This window comes from Natrix helvetica (genome assembly GCF_964273705.1).
Source record: "Natrix helvetica genome assembly, chromosome: 1".
NCBI classification, from domain to species: domain Eukaryota; kingdom Metazoa; phylum Chordata; class Lepidosauria; order Squamata; family Natricidae; genus Natrix; species Natrix helvetica.
The window spans coordinates 57,707,038-57,731,836 of NC_138548.1; the positions used below are offsets into that span (position 1 = coordinate 57,707,038).

The window sequence follows — 24,799 nt, forward strand, 5'->3', positions numbered from 1 at the left end:
AAAAGGATCTGAAGCATCGCCACCAGTCTGCTCACTTTCTGTGGCTGGTTAGAAAACTGGTATCTCAAATAACAAGGTCTTGAACCTGGACCTCCTTATCTATTCTCAACACAGCACAAACATCCAAGTTTCATCACCAACATTGTGCAAAGGTCTGATTTATAATGCCCGTTTCAGTTAGTCATACCCAGCACTGCCTAACCTGATGTCTTCTAGGTATACTGGACTTCTGTTCCCATCATTAATTTTCCAAAGCCACCAGCCTCGTAAAATTACTGGGCCTTGGGAGCTCAAGCAATCTCATTGTACATATGCACTGACAATAAATAACAATAATAATAATTATATTATTACTATTATTATGTATAGCTAAACAAAAGACAGGAACAATTCTACAGACCTGCAAAGTCTATTTTTCTAGCAAGAGTAAAGTGCCTTTACCTACAATTCGTAACGCCAAGCTTTAGTGATATGGAAGTTTCATCCGAATTACTGCCTCATGCAACTACTGAAAGAACAGGACTCAACACAGCGGGGATATTTTTCCCTAGCTTTGGAGGCTTCGTTTGAATCTGGTCTTTATCACAGAAACCAGGAACAACAGCAGCATATGGGGAAATTTCCTTATCCTTGCAGAACAACGGCCACCGTCTCCTATGAGGAACTGGGGCCGTGCAATGTTGAAAGATGCAGCACAAGCAGCCACGTATCTTTCCGTCCTCCTACTCCTAGAAACTGGGCGTCTGATAGAAGTTGCGCCAAATCCCGGAGAACTCGGCAGGTTAGCTTCGGCCAAGGGCCGATCGACCATCGTTCCACATTGTTTCCCAATCGGCCCCCTTTGTCCCCCACACTCACGCTCCGAGCACTTCTCAAGGCCAACCCATAGTAGTGCTGAACGCAGTCCCTCCAACCCAGCCCGAAAATCCCGGCGACAGCGCCCTCCGGACTGCCCCCAGCAACGGCGACATTAAAAGACGCTGCCATCTTACTGCATCAGCTGCGATTCTACCAAAGAAGCCCCGGTAGCGCCGCCAGCGCCGCCTCTTCCTGTCTCGGACGGCTATCGGGATGTACCACTGGCAGCGCCGGGGAGGGGGAGGGGAAGAGGAAGAAACCATGTTATAAAATTTATATAATTCTTTATTGGCCAAGCGTGATTGGACACACAAGGAGTTTGTCTTTGGTGAATATGCTCTCAGCGTAGATAAAAGGACAAGATACATTCATCACGAATCATAAGGTGCAACACTTAATGATACTCATAGGGTGCAAATAAGCAATCACAAAACAATATCAATATAAATTGTAAGGATACAAGCAACAAAGTTATAGTCATGCAGTCATAAGTGGGAGGAGATGGGTGATAAGAACGATGAGAAGTAATAGTAATGAAGCCTTAGTAAATGGTTTGACAGTGGTGAGGGAATTATTTGTTTAGCAGAGCGATAGTGTTCCGGAAAAAACTGTTCTTGTGTCTAATTGTCTTGGTGTGCAGTGCTCTATGTCTGCCCAAATGGGAGGAGACCAGCAGATAGAAAGCAATCCCCAACTTGTCAACAAATAATTACCCCTAAAGAAGTAGTATGGAGGAGAGGGCGAAGAAGGACTTCTTACTTCTCCAAAGGATGAACCTGTATTATCTGACAATATTGAAAAATACCTCACTTGTTCAGAAGATAGCACAAGTTTGCATTCCCTTACTTCTGATTAAAAATAATAATTAATATTTAATGTTTTAATTAATTCTAAGCTATTGGTTTGAGCGGAAGCTCTGTTATCTGTGTCTCGACATGGATGCATGTTGATTCTATTATCTACACGCATGATACCATGAAGACAATGCAGTACTTGGCATTGCAACTAGCCACTCTCACATGCTCTACCTGCTAAGGCAGTGTTTTTCAACCTTGATAAACTTTAAGAACTGACAGTGGTGGGATTCAAAAATGTTTACTACCGGTTCTGTGGGGGTGGTTTTGGTGGGGGTGGTGTGGCATGGTGGGCGTGGCAGGGGAAGGATACTGTAAAATTTCCATTTCCTCCCAACTCCAGGGGAAGGATACTGCAAAATCCCCATTTCCTCCCTGGGACTCGGGAGGCAGAGAATAGATGGGGGTGGGGCCAGTCAGAGGTGGTATTTACCGGTTCTCCCAACTACTCAAAATTTCTGCTACCGGTTCTCCAGAACTGGTCAGAACCTGCTGAATACCACCTCTGACTGTGGACCTCAAAACCCAGAATATCTCTAGTCAGCATGTTGACTGGGGAATTCTGGGAGTTGAAGTTCAAACTTCTTAAAGTTGACAAGGTTGAGAAATTCTGTCCTAAGGCAGACTTTGAACATTCCTTGACACGTTCTTGCAAGGTAATGATATATTAGTCACTCAGAAGACAAAACAGTTTATTCAGGAAGCTCAGACTGCCCGAGGAACTGCTGATACAGTTATGTAGAGGAATTATTGAGTCTGTCATCTGCACTTCTATAAATGTCTGGTTTGGCAATGCAACCAATCCAGACAACACAGACTTCAACGGATAATTGGAACTGCAGAAAAAACAATTGCTACCAATCCGCTTCCATTGAGGATCTATATACTGCACAAGCCAGAAAGAGGTCTGTGAAAATATCTAGAGACAGCTCATATCCTAGACATAAACTCTTTCAACGTCTATCCTCAAAATGACACTATAGGGCACTGCATGTCAGAACAACTAGACACAAGGACAGTTTTCCCCCCATGCCATCACTCTGCTTAACAACTAATTTCCACAATACTGTCAAACTATCCAAAAAGGCAGTATTACCATCATTATCTTCTTATGACTATAACTCCGTTGCTTGTAGCCTACGATTTAAATTGTTTAATTAGAATCCTAGTATGATTAATGTTGATTGCTAATTTGGTATCCATGACTATCATTAACTGTTGTATCTAATGGTTTATGATGAATGTATTTTTACAATGACTATGATAATGATCAGGGGTGGGTTGCTGCTGGTTTTACTACCAGTTTGCAACCTGCGCACAACACATGCTGCGCACATGTGCACTGTTTAATGAAAACTGTTCTTTGCGCATGCACAGAACAATTTACAATGAACTGCTCATGTGCAGTCACTAAAAACCAAAATGGGGTGGCCTAGCAGCAGTGAGGGAACCAGTTCAGGGGCGTGACAGGCCTGGGTCACTGCCAATTCTGCGACCCACGCCTGAATTCCACTACCGGTTTGGCTGAACTGACCTCTGATAATGATCTATCACTATTGTTGTATGTACACTGAGAGCTTATGCACCGGAGACAAATTCCTGCTTTTCTATAATCACACTTGGCCAATAAAGAATTCTGTTTCTATTTTAAAAAAAATTAAAAATAGTTTATTCTGCTGTCTGAAATCACTTTACCATATAGATTGGGTTCTTTCTACAAATTCTATTATTTTGGAAATGTAATTTGTAGTTATATAATATGCTATAACACTATAACATAGCATAACATCATGACATAACATTATTTATATGTATGTATGTATGTATGTATGTATGTATGTATGTATGTATGTATGTATTTGTGTTACAACCCCTGGTATGCCCCAGTCTCCCTTTATTTATTTATCAGCACAAATACAACACACACACACACACACACACACACACTTGTTAAAATAAATGTGATTGAAACATCTTTGAAGTTTAATAAAAATATAAAAATGCTTATGCACACAGTGAAAATCTTTTGACTAGTTATGACAGAAAATGTCAACATGTCTTTAGATCAGATGTTCCTTATTTAAATATGAACAGTTGGAAGACATAATCTCTTCATATGAGGTAAGCTGACATATTTAATTGCACCATTGTCTTTAATGCTCTGCTTACACAATCATGTCATTTTGACATAAAATCTGGACTGAAGGAGTAAACTTTTAATAGAACAAATAGTTAAAACCACCAACAATGAGATGGATTCGGGTGTGAAACAGTATGTCCAGACTCCAGCAGTAAACATTCTGGCTTTGACATGTAGGCTGAGGATATTTGTTTTTTCAAGATAAAAAATACCACTGTTTTATATATAGCTCTATAACTGCCACTTTATACACAACATCCACTGCTGGGATATGCTTTGCTTGCATGGAAAGGAATGTTTTGCATTTGGCAAAAAATAATTTTATGCCACTTACTTAATTTTTATAAGATCTGTATCAGCTGTTTTAAATATTACTGCTTTTTACCCTTATGATTAATTACTAATCAATGGTATTTAAATATAAATGAAGCAAGAAACTAAGCAAAATAACAGGTTCAGATAGAACATGAAACTTGTATAACAAGTTCCTGCCTCAATGTCATTCATTCCTCTAAGAAAATTATGTCTCAGATGTGGCATTTTACTTCTAAATCCAAACCTCTTCTATTCTGAACAGACCTAGGCCCTAGGTTTATGTTGTTTTTGCCCACCAGCATACGTAGGGCAGCAAAAATTTCATGTTGTGTTGTGTACTGTATGTAGAATTTCATTTAAATAATGTAATTGTTTTTAGATTTGGTATATCACCCTTCAGAACAGATTACACAGATCTACTATATTACCCTCCAGAACAGAAGCTTACATGCTGTAAAATAACATTTAAAATTTAAAACGAATTAATATGCAATATGTAAATACAAGGTTAGATAGTAGATATGCAAAACTAAAATGCTAAAGCATACAATTAACTTCTAATAAAAAAGCCTGACAGAAGTGAAAGCTTTTTGTCTGATGCAAGAGATATGGTAAAGGAACATCACTCAATAAAAACATTCTTTCTAAAGTTGCCCAGAGAAAATTAAAGACAACTATGTTTTCAATTATATTTTTAGATATTTGTTCTAACTACAGTGGTTTCTACCAAGGTCCTCTGTTCCGGCGGGAACAGAGGTTTAATCCTATTGGTTGAAGGGTCTGACAGCTTCTTATAAAAGAGCTGCTGTCAGACTCAACCTTCGCTGGATTGTTCTCACTTGTACTTAATAAAGAGCTGTTGTTACCGTTAAGCTTGTGTGTGCCTATCCATTACTCAATCTAACATATATGACACCTATAAAGCAAACTATCCATAAGGTTCACATTTCTGGTCTTGCTCATTGAACAAAGGAGAAGAAGAAAGAGCAAGAGATGTTAAAAGTTAGGAAATTAACAGTGAATTTATGCTAAAGGGGAACTGAGATGCATAGCATAAATACAACATATTAGCCATGGATTTATGTACCATATTTTTCGAACTATCAGATGCTCCGGACTGTAAGACGCACCTAGCTTTTGGGGAGAAAAACAAGGGGGGGGAAATCTGCTTCGGCCTCCCAGCATCCATCTGGTATTCATCTGGCCTGTTTGCCGCCACCCATTCACCACTGCCACGGACCGTTCACCATCGCCACAGCCCGTTCTAGAACAGCTGGTTGGCACCGCACCAACCCCAATCCCACCTATCGCCACAATATTAAGAGTATAAGACGCACAGACATTTTCACCCATTTTTGTGGGGGGGAGAAGTGTGTCTCATAGTCTGAAAAATACGGGTATGTGTGTTTGTCTATGCATAGATTTGTTTTTGCACCCAAAATAGAAACCAACATTTCATACTCTTGACATTATATGATAAAAATAATAGAAAAATTAACTGAAGCAACTTCCCCCAACTCACAAATTGAAAAATAAAAAAGTATCTAGTACTTTGAAAGTATGTAGTAGGAAAGCATCTAATACAATGACTATGTGGCAGAACAGGTTGGTATCTTTTCGATAAAAAAACATTCAAAGTCTCATTTTCCATTACAAAGTTTAACTATATCATATACCTCTTTCCCGATTTGTGGAATGGGAAGTTAATAAGATGCTATAAAAGCATTAAATTATTTCTAGTTTTATAGAAGCTCATAATCCAGACTGAGGGTGTCTGCCTTTAGGGTAGTATGGGTTAGAGCCTTAACAGCCAATTGTAGGTCCATTTCTTGTGGAATTAATAGAGCAATAAAGGATTCTATGGAAGCCTGCCTCTGCCTAGGTGACCTGGGTCATAATACTTGTTTTCTGATACCAAACACTAAAAGCTGTCCATCATAAATGATTTACATTTAATTTAGTTAAAGTGTAATATGTTAATTATGATTTGAGTTGCAGTTCAGATCCATAAGACAAACTACATCTACCTTTAACTATCTTAAAAAATATAAGCTTAAAAGGCATTACATGCAACATTTTAAATGCTAAATAAATATTTTTAAAAACGGTCATACATGAACTTCAAAAATCTTGAAAAACATGAGAGAACAATAGAGAGCCAGGACATGATGTGTCTCTTTGCTGATGTCTGTTTGTCCATATTTTGGGCTACCTGGACATGGTAGCCATACTACATTTTTTATGATTAGCATTAGCATCAGAAACTAGACTTATATTAAAGAAACTTACCTTTATACCTCTAGGTATCATAGATGAAAAAATAGATGTTATAATGGCACAGAATGTATTGATATCCGGGATTATCTGAAGTAGCCATTCATTTTCTTTTTCATGCACAAGAAAAAAAAACAGTTCTTACCAATTATCTTTACAGATGAAATATTTTTTTAAAAAATCTGGTCTTTTAATATTTAGATTAAGTTTGCTTACCATTACTAATGATACAACTTTGATTCAGTACATTGTTCTCTTGTACTTCTTCTTTGACGTCCTGTTGATCTAGATATTTTTTTCCTGAAGCATTTGGCTTTTTCTTACTATTTGTGGGAGGGGTGTTTTTTTCAGAATACTGATCACTCTGAGCTTCCTTATTTGAATTCAAAGGATTTTTTTCTTTGAGACCATTGCCAGGTAATTTCCCATTAGCTGCAAAGAATTACATATTATATATTTAATTTATATGACATTTCAACTGGTTGTATTCTGCATCATTATCTTATATCTTGGAAAAAATATGGGCTTTTCCACAGCTTTTTGACTGAAAATTAATAAGAAAATAATGTAGAAAAAATGAATTTTATTATTAGAATCTATGCTAAATTGCTAAAATTTGCCACCTTGAGTCATCTCAATGTGAGATGGGTGGCAAATAAGTCTGAAAAATATATAAATAAAATTATATATGAAAGTAGCAGTCCTCTATCCATTTACTTGGGTACTGAAGAATTTCTGACTGAATATTTATTGGATGTGCTGTAAAGTATCAGATAACCATTTAAACTTCAACAGCTAAATAAACTGTAACTATATATACACTTACAGATATCTTTGAACCTGGGAGCAGGTGGGGTGGAATTAACAAGCATGCGATAGATTAGGTAGTCCTTTCCAATTTTCACCTGATCCTGAATTTAACTATTTTTTCATTTCCGTTATAGTGATAAAAATAATTTTGTTTAATTAAGATTACCATGAATCTGGATTCACAAATCACGCCATAACACTGTTTAACTATAATATATAACCATAGTTGGACTTGCTCAATATGTTACAACTCAAAAATCATCATTTACAAACAAAATGGCTGAATCCACACATTATGCTCAACCCAGCTTAAGCAAATCACATTTGGGTTTATTTTGTTTTTATTTAACAATATTTAGAGCACCGTGTTTGGAACCAGATAACACCTAGATTTTTCCTCAGTAATGAACAAGCACATACAATAATGGCATCATTCCCAAGAATGCCCCAGAATCAGAACTGATTTTTGAGTGAAAATACTTGGGGACTAAATCCATATAAGCAAAACATTCCTAATAATTGTTAAAGTCCAAGCCATTATCACTATCAAGACATTTAGAAGGTCCTAAAAATCAGGATAATTTTTTGAGTATAATGATAGCTATTATTTATCAGGCTTATGAATATCAAATAATATGCCTTATAAAAAGGGGGGGGAAAGAAAATTAAAATAAGAGAATTTTCAGAATTGTGGGAATGATTCTAGAGCATTCCACTTGAGTTGTTCACATTTGGAAGTCTTTATCTTATGTTTACTATGATGACAGAAAATATATTAAAAGTCCTGATTTCCAGACTGATGCAGAAGAATTAAATGTAGTGTTCTTTTCTAATATATATAATTAAAATCCCAATGATTAAGAACTACAATGCATTTAATAGTCCAAGTCATGTATAAATAATGCATCTGCTAAAATTATCCTTGTATTGTGGAAATATTGCACTTTTTCTAATGATTGAAACATCCATTTGTTTTTTATTTTAAATCAGGTTGCTTTACCCAAAATAATACTACTACACTTAGGGCAGGGGCGTCAAACTCGATTTCATTGAGGGGCACATCAGGGTTGTGTTTGACCTAGGGGGGTCGGCTGGGTGTGGCCAGGGCAGGTATGGCCAGAGTGGTCATGGCCGGCTTAATGTCACTTGTGTTGGGAGCAACTGTGGTGGCCAAGTGCTAAGGCAGGACTTGTCTCAGACCCTCCTTCACTCTCATTATAATCTCCTTCCTTCCTTCCTTGCGTCCTTCCTTCCTTCTGTCCTTCCTTCCTTCCTTCCTTTTCTTTCTCCTTTCGACTTCATTCTCCTTTCTTCCTTCTCCTGTTTCCTTCCTTGCTCTCTTCCCATCTTTCCTTCTTTTTCTTTGTCTTTCCTCTTTCCCTTTCTTCTTTCCTGTCCCTTCTTGCATGATCAAATGCAAAAATGGAAACATTTCTCCTTTTGTTTTTAGTTTGTTTTGCTAGCCCTCTGCCAGCGAAAACTGAGCTTCCGGCTCTCCTAGGCCCCGTTTTCAGCCGTGACAGCCTCCTGCAGCCCTCTGCCAGCGAAAACGGGGCCCAGGGAGACCCACCTGGCCCTCCCAGGCTCCATTTTCACTGGCAGAGGCACCCCAGGCTAGTCCTTTGCTCTTTCCAGGGTGATCCTGAGGGCCAGATATAAGCACCCCATGGGCTGGATTCAGCCCTTGGGCCTTGAGTTTGACACCCCTGGAGTAGGATATTATCTTGAAGTTCTGCCAGTGTAAAATAGTCATCAATTTTTTGTTGCATTCTGCCTAAAAAAAATAGAGGCTCTTTGCTTTGTTTAAAAGCAAACATTTCCAGGAATTTTTGATTTATCTACTTTTATTACCAAAACAGTAGCCTAGTACCTGATTCTGTCTTTTGCCTTCCACAGTTGTTTCTGATATCCCACATAAGACCTTGGACTTCTCGCAGTAAATGCATTTTGGTCTTCGTACATTTCTCATGTCCAATATTTAATTTATGTTGATGTTCCACCAAAGTTGTTGCTTGTTTTATTTTCTTGTAAATATCTTCACATGGAGAAATGGAGGTGTTGTACTGAAGCTTTTCAAACCCTTGCTCTAGTTGCTGCAGTTCTTCTACACAAATATTTGCTTGAAGAATCTTTTTTGATTCTTCAACAAGCTTTAAATTAAATTCCTGGACTCTTAAGGAAGAACTGGCATCTTTCCAATCTAAGCCTATATTTGTTATCAATTTACCATTTTGAATTGCATTCTGGAAAACAGACTCTCTTTCCAGAATTTGGAATCTGTCAGTGTTACTGTTATCATTTTCTGAGTTTGCAATAACAGATTTTTTCCATTGCATTACTTTATTATTAAAATAACAAAAAGCATTCACATCCTCACATTCATATTTTGTTTGTTTGTGGGCATGTTTAGCCTTATGTCTCTCTGCTTTAATATTTTTATTAATTTTATGTTTTGTGAAATCCTTCGTTTTTTTATATATCTTTCCAAGATAATATGAAGTTTTATCGAAAATATTGCTTTTAACACTTTGACCTATTTTAAAATTTCTCCCATTTTTGTTGCTGTGCACTATGTTTTTCTCACTTTTCTTATCTTCCTGGCCCATTTCTGGCTTAACTTTTCCATGCCCATAAATAAATAGTTTACCTACATAGTTTAAGTTTTTAAAACAAACTGTTTTGTCTTGTGTAAATATTTCATTATCAGGATCAACAACTAAACGGTGTGTGTTTAAATTACTTGTTATGTACCTAGGGGTGCGATCCATAATATGATTTATAGACTTATGATGATGGGAGATCTCATCTGAGGAAAATTTGCTAGGATTAATACTAAGATCTGATTTGGAATCTTCCCTCTGAATGTCTAAATGTTGCACTAGATCTTCACTGACAAAAGTGTCTAATAAACCATGCTTTTTAAGAAGTAAATTATTATAGTCAATGATTAAACTGTGTTTACTTTTCTTCTGAGATCCTGCTACTAGTACAGGTAACATTACTGGTACTATTTCTTGCCGAAATTCAGGTTCAGTATCTCCAGTATTTAAAATGCCATCTTTTTTCTTACGTTGAGTTAAAAATTTAAACTCGTTTTCTAAATTAGGTGTTAAATATGTTTTTGTGGTATATAAAACCTTATTTATATGTTTTCTATCGGGCCTTGTACCTGTTATAATGCTTTTCTCCCTATCTGATTGATCAACATGAGAAGCTAATATCTTTTGTTTGCTTTTTAATTCTTTTTTACCTTCTTTTGAATATATCTGACTTTCATACATGTGTAGTAAATGCATACTTTTCTTAGAAAAAGTATGAGAATCAGGATAATGTGAGATAGTTTGTTTTTGGGGAGCATAATTTTCAATAGTTTTTGGTAATGAAGAAGCATCGCAACTTTGAGCACTATCATAATATTCTTCTATTATTTCTGAACTGTTTACTTCATTGCTTCTTTCACCTATCTGCATTTGTGGATCCTGAAAGTATTTCTTTTCCACACTGTGAGTGACAAAATTCAAATTATGTTTAACAAGTCCATAAAATTCTTTTTCACATTGAAATAGTTCTTGACCTGCAATGAATGGAGATAGCCCTTGCTGCTTAAAGATATTTTGATACTTTTCAGTTGTTTGCATCTTTTTGCTATCTTGTTGACTGTCAATAGACAATTGCAAAATTTGTTTTGATACATGAATTTGTACCTTTGCTCTTTTTTGAGAAAACTGATTCATACTTTCTTTAGTTAAACTTTTGTTCCGCAAATAGTCTTCATTATAACTTGCGGGGGGGAAATTCAAGGTACCAGGTGACATGCTTACTATATTCTTCACCTCAGCAAATTTATTTTCTTTATTAGAATCTATAACATCTTCTTGTATATCATATTTTTCTGAATACAAACCAACCAATGGTTCTGAAATCTCAGTTTTCTTCATGACATCAGTGTAACATATGACAGGTGTACTTTCATCCAAATCTTTTAGATTTAAATATTTAATTTTGTTTATGTATTGTTTTTTAGATAAGGAAGCTCTCTTCACAGATTTATACTGTTTTGTTGATCTTTGCAGACTAAGTTGTAATTCTGAGCTTTTGTGTGGTTTGTCAAAGTTTTTATCACATGTTTTTTGATCCTGTAATAAAGGATCTATTACACATTCTGAAAAATGTTTTTTAGATGAAGGAAAAATTGTTTCTGATAATAACTTAGCATATTTTGCTACATTTGTACTGCCTGCATTGTTTTGCATTGTTGATGAAAATAAAAAAATATCTTTGTTAAAAATATCTTCCTTCAGATTTGCTGTTTTCTGATTTAACATATTTTTCTTTTCTATTTCTTTGTTTTTCTGTAGTGATTTAACACTATTTTTAGATTGGCTATTTTTAGCCTTGGTTCTTTTAATTTCTTGCAAAGAATTTATGGTTTTGCCTGGAAAGTTCTGAAAACTAAAGAGATCTTTATAGTGGCTAAAAGAAGAAATGCACTGGAGCTCTTCAGCTTCACTGTACTGTATTTCAGAATGTATGACTGAATCTGGAGAAAAACAAATAGAAAATGGAGACTGAGCTAATTTCCTTGCATCCTAAGTAACTCCTTGTTTTCTTTTTCATTATGAACATAGCTTGCTTTAATATCTGCAGCATCATTGGAATAGTTTTCATTAAAATCTTCATTACAATACTCTTCATTAGTATTTTTGGCTTTTTGATCTCTATTTCCTGTCTTTTCTATTATAAGTCTTCTTTATAATAAAGTTTCTTTTCTTCCCCCTATAATAGCTGATTTCCCGCTGTCTAAAACGGCACTAGATATTTCATTGTCATCTAAATATCCTTGCACTGTGGAAAATTTCTTAAGGGTTCAAAAACATTTTTTCATGCATTTCCAAACTAATTTTAATTTTTTCTTGCATACCTTTAGACATTCTTTCTACAGATTTCTGACACCTGCAAAAGTGAATTTTTCATTTGTTATATTTTATGTGGCCCAGCTATTTCCCCAGCATTCTTTTTTTCATAGCTTGTTGCTCTGGTAGTGAATTAACAACATTTTCTACCTCTAGATGAGACTGTTTCTTGAATTCTAGACTGTGAATAATCATATTTTCTGGATTAAAGTGTTTCTATATTTCCAAACTCTTCCTTTTCTATCTTGACTCTTGTTATAATTAGTTATTTGTATACATTGATAGGAAAGATAGTATTTTCACTTAGAATTCGCCAGCAGCGTGATTTATTAACTACTACTAATTCACCATTTTCAAAGGTTTCTATTTTTTTTCACTAGCTTTTGCTGAGAAAGAAGAGAAAATTTTCCTGAGAAGTATCAGTATTCTGATTTTCTAATTTTTGATAATATTCTGATTTAGTAGGAATTGCTTTTTATTTTTTTTTATCTGTGGAAAATGCTGTTTCCATATTTTTAGGTTGTCAGTTGTACTCATTAGATTTTAGCTCTTATCGCCAAAGCGTTTGCATTTTCTTTACCTCTATCATACTAAAAATCTAGTGCATTTGTAAAATAGCTAACAGAGTAGAAAAATTGGAGCTTTTTAGAGCCTTTTTAATTTTCTTCTCCTGCAGTTTGGGTATCTAATGGAACAAAATTATCTATTCTGTGGGAAGGTGGAAGCTGCTCTACAACTGAGCTTTGAATAGCTGGAGACTCGTGTCCTAACCGACCTAACTGATATGGGCCTTATTAACTTCAATTATATTATTATATATGCTTTCATACAAACCTGACTGGCTTTTTGTTCTTTCTGACTCCGAAGTAATTTCAGTAATTTGGCTCCCTGATACCGAATCTTGTTCTGTACTGAAAGATTTTAGATTTTCAGCAAGTTCAGTGAAAAAAGAAGCAGCTTCTGTATTCATGAAATTAGGATGTTCATTTTCTAGAGGAACTTCTGTATCTGTAATATCTGGGTTGGTAATTTCTTCATGATATTTTTCTTTCTCTTCATCTACTACCGATTTAAGTGGTTGCTCTATGTTCTTTTTAACATACTTGCTTTGTTCTTCATAGAGCATTTGCTCTACTGCTGCTTCTCTCAAACCATCCTCCACTGGTACCGGTTTTATATCAGGAGGCTGTGGGTCTTCATTTTGATCTACTTCTCCATTTGCAAGCTGTCCTTTTTCTTTTTGAGCGTACCCAAAAATATCACTGAACTTCAGATCAAACCAGTTTGATTCAGACAGTTCATTATCACTAAGTTTCCTTATTCTTGCTTTGGAAGCTGCAGTTCTGCCAAGGTGGCCACTATTAGAAGCAGTGTTAGAACTGCTATGGAGATCTGGATCACCATCTTTGTACAGCAGATCATGTCCCGATTTTTCATTTCCAAAATGAAGCAAATCTGTCAAACTGCTCTGAAACCAGCTATGTGGCTCCATTTTACTCTCTTTGGGTTGTTTTTTAGTACCAGCATTATCAGCTATTGCTATTTTTCTACGCCTAAATTTAATTTGTTCCGAAATCTCTGAGGATTTTCCAAAAGCTTCCTTATTTTTTTCCCTTCCCAAACCAAGCCAACCTGCGATACCAGAAACAGTCCACGCTGACTGAGTTGGGACGGGATTCAGAACCTGGCTGATTGGATCCTCTTGGTGGCTAGACTCCTCTTGATCAGTCTTGCTGTGACTGCTATATTCTTTTGGGATAGACGTATCTGGGAGCTTCATGATTTCATCCTCGGGCATATTAAAGTCTGAGTCTTTACCATCAGTGTAAAGAGATACATCATGCTCATTTTCTTCAGCAGGGCGATTAAATATGCTGTCTTCATTTTCAAAAACATATTCTTCACCATCAAGACAAAGGAAATCAGTTTCCTAAAAATTAAAATACATGTAAAATGAATACATTATTTTTTGACTTATTTAAAGCATGTATTATTTATCCAGCTTTCCTCACCCGATAAAAAAAGCATTTGAAAGGCCTTTGAGAAGGGCCTCTTTGTACATTATGAACTCTCTCTCTATGCATATATATATATAATATAAATACAGATAGCAATAGTTAAGTATTTCCAGAAATATTCTCCTAGCTATGTATATTAATAAAGCATAAAAAGCATAAAAAAGTGATGTGGAAAGGAGCTCTGTCACTGCAATGAGTCACTTCAACCTGAGCTCTTAAATGTTTTCCAGTCTTTTTGAAATTGTTTAATGCTGTTCTAGAATAATGTTGTTTTCCAGAATAGTGCTATTCTGGAACAACACAAAACCTTGCTATTAGCTGATGAGTTCCCTTTGATCACACTCATTCAAAACCTGATCAAGTTTTGACAGTTAAACTTAATTGTCTAATCATCTGTTAGAACCTGCCTTCTCCTCCTCCCTATCACTTATTAAGGCAGCTGGTGATGTTTGGTGGAAAGGGAAACGAAGCTAGCACTATCTACAATCATTTTCCTGAACTGTTCTTACAAAATGCATGCCGGATAAGTTCAGGAAAATGATTGTATTGAATCAGCTGGCTTCCTAGAGTTGTGGGTGATCCATGACTGGAGGTTTCAATTAAAAGTTGGACAACCTTTTATCGGGGATAATCTGCGGATTGCAGCCCTGGACAGTGGCCCCCTTCCAACTCTATGAGTCTATAAAATCAATTGTCCATTTGAATGAGCTAAAGCAACCTATTATAACAGGGGAAGAGTAAATTTCTTGTTGCCAGTCTTCAGTTCCATGCCACCTCTAGCATGGAACTCAGCCATTGTGTCTCCAGGCCAACAGGCAGAGCCAGGAGTTCGGCTCCTATGGAAGGATAAGGGGACGGGGCCATATCTTACCCTGGAGGGTAGGATGTTCCAAAAGGTAGGCACTGTGGCAGAGAAGGCTCTTCTGGATTCCAATAGTTAGAGTTCTTTGACTGATGGAATCCACAGTAGGCTCTCTCTGCTGGCATGAGTAGGATATGCTTGTTCTAGTGGCATGAGACTGTTACAGAGGTGGGTTCCTACCGGTTCGCACTGGTTTGGTAGAACCGGTTCATCAAATCTACCGAACCAGTTAGAAGGGGTTCCACCGATGGATCCGGAAGTAAGTTCCGGAATGCCTGCCCCGGGCTGTTGCTCGCTCACCTGCCCATTCCATCGCAGCTCGCTCGCTCCCCCACCCATCCACACTAAACTAGCCCAGCCTGCCAATCACTGATTGGCTGGACTCCAGCCAATCAGTGAGCAGGCTGGAGTCGACCCGCCTGCCTCTAACACCCATTTAAAAGGCCTTCAGGCCTTGCCTTGCAAAAGCTATGAGCTGGCGTATGCTACGTGGCCCAAAGGGCCAGCTCGCAGCTTTCGCGAGGAAAGGGCTTCAGGACACTCCCACTTGGTCACATGGGTGGCAAGCCACTCCCACCCAGTCACATGGGCAGCAAGCCACTCCCACAAAGCAGGCCACACCTACAGAAGAGGTTCCAAAAATTTTTGAAACCCACCACTGGACTGTTACCTATGCTACTAAAGGCATTAAAGGTGATAAGCAATGCTTTGAGCTGCATACAGAACAGACCAGTAGCCAGTGCAGTTCACAGAGCAGAGATGCAATATGGGCCATTTTAGGGGCCCAAAGACTGCTCTCACTGCTGCACTTTGTATCAGCTGAAGTTTCTCAATGGATATTCTGACTTTGGCTTCCCCAAAAAGCACAAGGCAGAGTCCTGGTCCTGACAAAACTCCTTTTATTAAACAAATGTGAATTCCTCTCATTCACATTCAGCAAGGTCTGGCAAAGAGTCTTTCAAAGGAATATTTATGACTACAGAACTTATCTATCTTGGAAAGCTGCCATATAAATATTTTCCAAATGAGGTGCTGTGCAAGAAAATATTGGGCACAGACCAGTTGTGGGATATGACTGGTACACCCTGGTACGGATGTAGCGATGCCTGCTGGGAGCACCAGGTACCGTTCCGTTCCGGTGCTCTGGAGGGCCCACCCACCCGCCCTCCTCACCTGTATTTGAGCCGATCGGGGCTTACGTGCACATGCACAGAGCGTACGGTGCCTGAGCGATGCTCTGCCGAGCAGCTGGAGCATTGCGGAGCCGGCACGGAGTGTTGCAGGCGCTAAGTACGCATGCTGTGTGTCTGCATGTTGTGGACACCTGGCCCCGTTGCACCATACCGGTTGCACTGGGATCCGGAACCTACCACTGGCATAGAGTCTCTGAGATTCACGGACAGATCTTCACACTCCTGAAACAAATCTAAGAACCAACCAACTGAATTGTTTCCTGCAAAAGCCCACTCCCCTTTCGCTCCTCTTTTATTTTCTATGGGAGGGGACAATCAACTTCCACCTGTGACTTTACTCCCAAGTCTACCCTGATTTCTGAGTTGTTCTTTTCTTCTGGCAGCTCTGTGCATATGCACACTGGGAACAGGCTCTAGCTGTTCCTCTGCCTCACTGTTGTCTAGCTCTGTAGGCACCTGATCGCTGGCAGTCAGCCTTGGCCCCATCTCTGCCTCTGACGCAGAGCTCTCGTCTGAACCTTCCCCAGCCTCCAGGACTGGTGCATGCTCCTCCCCAACCTCCTAATTGTCTGACTCTACTGTCAGTTCTGCTGGCTGCTGGTGTGCCACAACACTGGATTTCAAGGCGAAGCAGCGGCAGTATGGTGAGAGGCTTCCTTTCTGCATTCCTTCGCTTTTGAATTGATGAACTTTTCAGCACTTTTAAAAAGTTAAACTTTCGGATCCCTGCTAGAGGTGCGGCTAGAGGGAGGGGGATTTCCCCCCCTCCCTTGGACAAGCGGCTTGAAAAGACTTTCCTTCCATCCCCAGAGAGGAGGAGGGGGGAGAGCCAACTAATGATGCCTCACCCCTATAAAAGTGATTTTCATTCGACCTAGCTCCAGAACTAATGGATGAACTGAGAACTTTTTGAACTTTTAAAAATTTTACTATGCCTCTGAGCCCAAAGCTGGCAGGGCAAGATGGCACACTTCCGTTGTCTTCATGAATTGTGAAACCTGACTCCACCTTTAAAATTCAGGCTTCCGGTCTTTGTCTCCGAGTCACCCAGAGGAATTTCTTGTGGATTGCTACTTTCTGAACTCTTTGGAGAAAAAAACTTTCATCTACTGCTAGAGTGACTAAAGAAATCCCCATCTGTTTGGATCCTCTGCCTTCTGAATTCGCCTGCCTGCTCTACCTCTCCAGCTGCCCAGTCTCTACTTTGACTGATCTCCTTGCTTCATAAACCATGTCTCCAAAAAGACCACCTCCTGGAAAGCCTGGCTTTGCTACTTCTGCTCCAACGTCTGCAACGTCTAGTCCAGCTACACAGTCAAAGATATCAGAACTGATGCAACCCAAGACTACAGAGATAGACTTCCAACAAATGCTTCAACAAATTTTACAAGGCCAGGAGGAAATTAAGAAACAGTTAAGGGAAATGAAAGATGAAATTAAACAGAATCAAGCCCAAATCTTTAAGAACTCACAGAGACTGGACCTTGTGGAGGGTGGGGTGGCGGAGGCGAGGGGGGGGGTAGAGGCCTTACAGAAGGGGAACAAAGAACTTGACATCCAACAAATGAAAGCAGAGTTTGAAAGAATGTCCTTTTATCTTAGATTTCAAAATGTAATAGAAGCAGATGGGGAAAATATAAGGGACATTATGACTAACATTTTAGCTGAATACATACACAAAGATAAACAGCAGATGGAATGGGAGATAGATCTAGCTTATAGAGTGAATTCAGCATATGCCAGAACACATAATGTACCCAGGGAGGTTCATATTAAATTTCTTAGGAAAACCACAAGAGATGAAATTCTGGATGTACAAAGGGGGCAAACACTGACATACCACGATAGGGAGATAACCATTCTAAAGCAGATTCCCAAAAAAATTAGGGAAAAAAGGAAAAGCTATTCGCAATTGGCGAATAAATTATACCAGAAGGGGGTGTGGTTTAGATGGTTGATGCCTGAAGGTATGCTGATATTCTGGGAGGAGACAAGAATCAGAATCAACACACCCATAGAGGCACAGGCCTTTATGGAAAAAAACAAAGCGAACCTAGAAAAAACAGATGACACTACAACGGTTATGCAGGACACGGGAGGGGCCGGAGCTCTGCCAGCGGGGGGTGAAGGGGCAACACCAAGAAAGCTCAGATCACAAAAATAAATAAGAAAACCACAATGTTATAAACAGACCGAAAGTATTAATGAATTTACAACTAGACTATATATTATAATTATATAAACTGATTGAAAAGTATTTTTTCTAGAATTAATATGCTGATTTTTTTTATGACTATGTAATAAGGTTTGATATTTTGATGTAACCTAGGAGTCTGGAGGGAGGGGGCGTCTGCCATACTTGCAACTGCCAAAATTTGTAACTATTCCACTTACCCTTTTCCGCATAAATGTTTTTAAAAAAACCAATAAAACTTCTTGAAAAAAAAAAAAAAAAAAAAAAAAAAAACCACTGGATTTCAAGGGTAACCACATGTAGAGTGCATTGCAGTAGTCCATATTAGAGATTAGAAATGAATAGAGCTTGAATAAGTAAGCACAGGGACTCATGATCCAGGAAAGGCCACAATTGGTGCATCAAGCAGACAAATGCAAAAGCTCTCCTAGTTACACTCTTTGAGCAAGAGACATGAATCCAGGATAAGCAAAATCTGAACAGGTTAGTATCACCCTACCCAGAACAAAGGATGACAAAAACATGAATCCTGAGGCCCCATGCACCCAAAGTTACTCAGTCTTGCCAAGGTTTAGCCTAAATCTGTTGTCCTGTATCCAGGTCCCTACAACCTCCAGGCATCATGAGAGAGCTTTTGATTGATTACTCAGATCACCAGATATAGATCTGGTGTATGTATCTTCAACATATTGATATCTTAACCCATGGTGACAAATGATCTCACCCAATGGCTCTTGTAGACATTAAATAGAAGATCAGAAAGTATTGAGTCCTGCAGGACAATGTAAGTGAGCAGTTGGGACCTGGATCTCTCACTCACTAACACTGATTGGGACCAACCTTGAAGAAAGGAGTTGAACCAGCCCTAAACTTTGTTGCCCAGCCCCAACTCACATAGCCGACCTAAAAGGATACCATAGTTGATGGTATTGAAGAACGCTTAGAGGTCAAGGAGAGCAAGAATGGTTGCAACTATCCACATCCCACTCCCGCGAGAGATCATCCATAAGTATGACCAAAGTGCCTCTGTCCGATAGCCAAGCCTGAATCCTGCCTGAAAGGGGTGCAGGAAATCCACTTCACCTAGGTCCCCTGGAACCATCAAACAACCACTTTTTCTAGCGCTTTCTCTAAAAAGGGAAGATGGGAGACTGGATGCAAGTTGTCCAGGCAGGTTGGGTCAAGTGATGTTTTTTCCTCTTCAATCAATGTGGCCCAGGCAAGCCAAAAGGTTGGACACCTATGATTTATATGAACAAATCAATACACCAAACTACCTCCTGAGTTTCCTTTGAAATAATATCACTAGAGAATTTGAAATGTTCATGAAGCATTTTAATTTACCTTTGTGGGCACTTCTATTTCTTCTGTAACAAATACTTCTTCTGTTTGGACAGCATCCATTGGGAAGTAACCAAATTCTTTGCCTTTCTATAGTAAAAGGGGGAAATGGCATTTATGAAGACAATGTGATTTTTACTTAAAATATTAATGAAACAAAAATTATAAGAACCTCTAAAAAAGTTGTTTTTTTCTCCTTGAGAAAATTTGCTTCCTCCTGGGTTTTTTTTAATAGTAGAGAAATGTTTGTTTTTAGTTTACATGCCATAGGATATTATTAATAGTGGTGTTGCTATTTTATTATCAGTACTTTTTCTTCAAATTATGTCAATAAGTCTCCCTTTCAGTCTAGAAGGAAATAGTTTTATCATACTAACAAACTGATAACAATTCTGTTTAAATTAAGGAGAAATAGGGATGTGAACTATGGGCTAAAAAAAAGGAAGCAGAATTGTACATGTCAGTGGTTCTCAACTATGATCTGCAGACCCCTGGGGAGGGCTGCAATGTTGTCACAGGTGTGTGTGGGTGTCTATGAAGACTTGAAGAAATGTTATGATTTAAATCTTGAGTTAAGTCTTGGGGATCCCCAGCCACAAAAGGTACTTAAAGGAGATCCAAAGTGAAGAAAAGGTTGAAAACCACTGGTAGAGGTACTACTTTAGTGAGGATCTACTTTAAACTCTCTAACATAATTATCAGAAACAATGGCGATAATAATTGAAAGCATTCAAAAAGATACTAACACTATAGTGACATCAAAAATCTCTATTAACACTCTTAAATCAGATATTATAATCTGTGCAGTACAATAGCATTTTGATCCACCAGATCAAGAGACAAAATGATAGAATGCTAAGCCTGTTGATCTAATACTTAGCAATTAGATTCTTTACATCTGTTTGTTCAACCATTATGTTGTTTTTAATTATAATTGCTAGATTATAATTAATCTAGCAAGATGGAAGTAACTTCCCAGTACATTAGGATGATACTAGTAGTTTTAGCATGGTATGTTAGTCCATGTTAATTAATCTCTGTAGTTAAGAGGCCACTGGTAAGGAACAACTGAGGCATCCTCAGAGAAGGAACAATTTATGAAAACCATAGGCTCCTCATTTATACATGCACAGTAATGTTCCATAAACATACAAAAGGGACAGAGTTTGTGTGGTGATAATGCAATGCTGCCTTCCTTATTTTGACAAAAGTAACAGATGTTGTGAACTCTGAATAGCAGGTTAATCAGATCCTTTGTTGCTTTCAACAAGCCAAAGGATGCCAAGCTGTAATAATAATAATAATAATAATAATAATAATAATAATAATAATAATAATAATAATAATAATAATAATAATAATAATAATAATAATAATAATTTATTAAATTTCTAGACCGCCCCCTCTCCCCGGAGTTGTGTGTAGTTGTGCGCATAGGCAAAAGGAATGTTCAATGATCTTAAGATTCAAATGTATCCTTCTGCAGAAAATATTGGACAGAGAGATACTTCTATGCTGCTTCTATAAGTCAATTAGAATGTTAGGTACTGTACATACGTAACAGTAGAATAATTATATATCTGGCTACATGGAAAGATCTCAGAAGCCTAACTTTTTAGCAAAACAATTTTACTTAGAAGTAATCCACTATAGTCAGTAGGATTGGTTGATCGCTAAATTTGGAAGCTAATTAGATTTAGTTAGTACTTGGATGGAAACCACCAAGGAATATAAAAGTACATAATATTTTGGAAGAAGGTGTAGGAAGTTAAAACCCACCCCTCCACTAGAAAATGGAATATTTTAGAAAATATTAAAAGGACAGAATATTTCCTCTAAATGGGAGACAGAAACTCAGTCCCGTCCCCACTTTTGTCAATGAGCCATTGAGGCCTGAGCCCGTCTATTTTACATAACAAAGATCTCCCCTCTTCAGCTCCAGGGTAATGGGATTAAGGCATGATAGTATTAGCCCTTTACTGATCTCATTACATGGCACCTGGGAAGAAGCAATGCTCAACCAAACTTGCAGTCAAAACCCAGCCTACAGAGTTGCCCCTGCATGGCCCCATGGGAGTCTGACAACCAATCAGAATACAAGCTCAAGTTCAAAGCCCAGAGAGGGCATAAACCAGGGACTTTCCGCATCTCTCCCCTTTTTCTTCTTCACCCAACATCTTGAAGCATATGATCACCTTTTCCCCCAGGACCTCAACCATGTGGTCCTGTCCACCATTAAACCATCTTTCCAAGCAGCCTCCATCTTTCCAGTGTCCTTTTATTCCAGTTTATTTAGAGTTTTGTGCGCTTGCTGCAAATACCTCTTTGTAGCAATATTTTTAAAGCATTACATCAAAGTATATTTTGTCTAGGACCTAAAATATCCTGGAATTTCTGTTAGTGAATCTAAAATAGGAATGCTGGAAAGAAATAGGGACTTTTTAAATGTGTTTTCTCCAACTTTTAAAATCTTTGTGATTCCGTGGTTACAGCCTACTTTATTTCTGTGTCATACATCAATCTGATTCTTTCTTCATTGTTTTTGATTACTGAGGTCAATGTCGCAAGAAATAGAAATATTCAGCAAAACCAAAAATATATAATTGATTAGTTTATAATTTTAAATGAAAAGTATTGCTCCATCTAATCATTTAAAACATTCACATAATTTTGAAAACTCTCTCTCCTGTCTGCAAGATTAGGCAATTCTTCCCTCCGCCCTAACTTTCTTAAAACCCTTAAAGTTGTAGTCATATTATAAATAAAACTAGCCATTCTCAGGCAAATTGCTGACTAATACTTACACTTCCTGCCCACAAATCTTCCCTTTCCCTGGAAAGTTTGAAGTATACCATTATTTCTTCCCCACTTTTGAAACTCAGGTAGCGGCAGTCAGGCCCAGTGTAATCTTTAATGGCTAACACGCTGCTCATAGTTGCTGGGTAAAAATTAAAAACAAAGGCAATATTTTACTTTCTCATGGTATTTAACAAACACAGTACCAAGCATTTGCCATACAATGCAGCAATCAATACAGCAACTCTTTAAATCAGATGTATTTCTTCTCAGGATTGTGAAAAGCATTAATGTGATCTTGGGAAAAGATGCAGCTGCTTTAAGATGCTGTTGTTTGCATGGGCGCTGAAACACAAACACATTCTCCTTATGTAATATGTGACAGATGATCCTGGTTTAACATTTAATCTTAAATTATCCACACTTGTTCGGTTACCAGAAGCAAACAATCATAGAGTCACTGGGAATGAGTTTGGCAGCCATATAAATTTTCTTAATAAATAAATCAGAGGGTTTTTTTACTTAGTAATTATCTATTTTGCTATTAGGACTGTAGATATTATTTGACAAGATACTTTACCCTCCCAAAATTATTTTATCACTTACTACTATACAGAAGTGAATATAAAAAGTCTATATACCCCTATTAAAAGGCAAGTTTTTTTAATTGTAAAAAAAAAAAAACCAAGCTAAATCATGTCAGAATTTTTTCTATCTTTAATATAATATATAAGCGGTACAATTCAACTGAAAAGCAAACTGAAATCTTTTAGGGAAAAATAACTTTATAATAAATAAACTTTATAAACTTTATAATAATGTGATTGCATAAATGTGCACACCCTTAAAGTAATACTTTGTTGAACCACCTTTTGATTTTATGACAGGATTGTACAGCTTATATTCATTAATAGGGCTGTGTATGTAGACATTTTGCATCCACTATTTCCAAGTATGCATGGTTGATTTAATTGGGTTTACTGCTTGCAAACTAAGTACTTTGCATAAAAATGTTGGAGGACTTTTTAGTAATGTATTTACTCTTAACAGTTTTGACTGAAATACTAAAAAAGAAAGCTAGCCAAATATATTATTCTTATATGCTCTATAAATTTACCAATAATTAATATTAATAAAAACATAATTAAACCTAGATTATTAACTTCTTATTTAGTTGATAGAAGGATACAATTAATGCTGTTGTGTTCTGAGGTTCTATTTCTAAGGTCTGTTAACAGGTTTGCTATTTAAGTTTATACATTCAAATCTGTTAGCAGTAATTTTTCAGGCTATGGAACTTGTTAAAAAAATTACAGAGCTCCATATCATGAAGCTAAGCTCTTGTGATAAAAAAAAAATGGCTGAGCTTGATTCCTAATCTAATTATTGTTTTTGCCTTTAGTCTTTTCTGGAACACCATCATGTTCTCATAGAACTATGAGGATGTGCTGCCTTTTGAAAAGAGTTATATTATTTATAATCTCAGCAAATGACTCCTTTTAAAAAAACATCTGCATGTTCGAAAATGATTAATTAATCTTTCATAAAGTGGACACATCAATAGTACTTTCCTTATAATTTCAAATTAGTGGTTAAACTTTTCAAATTAACTTCCCAAAGTTTTTCAATTAAATATATTGGTAGAGTTTTGCAGTGTTACTGCACTATTGAATAGACTTAGTTAAAACAAAGATCTTTCTACTTACTTTCACATTCTGAATCTCCACACTTTTTCTGTGTTGAAAGCACCTTAGTACTCTTTGTGTTTGTTGACAATGAAAGAATTAATAGTGTAAGACTGATGTCTAAAATCTTCAACATTCTTAAAAATGTTATTCCTGAAAGAATGTTTAAAAATTAGAGTCTCATGAATAGAATAGTTTTTCAATTCCTTTAGTTAATAAGCTTTTAAAGATAAAAATAACTCGTCAATTCATTTTCTTCTGTTCTTTAGACTCTGCTCCCACAAATGCCCTTTCAACAGTGTTTTGAGTCAGCCGTCCTGCTTTAATAATTAACCATGTTCAATACATAGATTACTGTTTTAAAATAAAAAACTTATTTCCAAAAGTTATTTTAATTAGAAAATCCTGCTTTACCAGTATACTAATCTGAAAATGCAAATTGTTTGTGTAACTTGTGCATTATAGGAAGAAATGTTTCTAGTAAGATTAATATATGATTTCCCCCCCCCCCCCATTATTGTTTGAGTTCTGTAGTTGTTTGAATCC

General features: G+C 37.3%; 1 protein-coding gene across 4 annotated transcripts in view; it reads right to left on the reverse strand.

The window, feature by feature from the left end:
• Positions 1-24,537, reverse strand: part of MIA2 (MIA SH3 domain ER export factor 2) — a 141,918-nt gene extending 117,381 nt beyond the window's left edge. For 3 of the 4 annotated variants that reach the window (XR_014173851.1, XR_014173852.1, XM_081936070.1), the window contains exons 1-7: positions 24,275-24,537; positions 22,577-22,710; positions 19,776-19,862; positions 12,999-14,094; positions 9,122-11,791; positions 6,658-6,873; positions 6,457-6,551 (exon numbers count right to left, since the gene is read on the reverse strand). Coding sequence is in view for 1 of the 4 variants with exons in the window: in XM_081936070.1 (XP_081792196.1) it covers positions 6,457-6,551; positions 6,658-6,873; positions 9,122-11,791; positions 12,999-14,094; positions 19,776-19,862; positions 22,577-22,710; positions 24,275-24,389 (4,413 nt within the window). In the remaining 3 variants the exon portion in view is untranslated. The remainder of the gene's footprint in view (positions 1-6,456; positions 6,552-6,657; positions 6,874-9,121; positions 11,792-12,998; positions 14,095-19,775; positions 19,863-22,576; positions 22,711-24,274) is intronic. The other variant, XR_014173850.1, reaches the window with a different exon arrangement.
• Between the last annotated feature and the right edge of the window lie 262 nt (positions 24,538-24,799).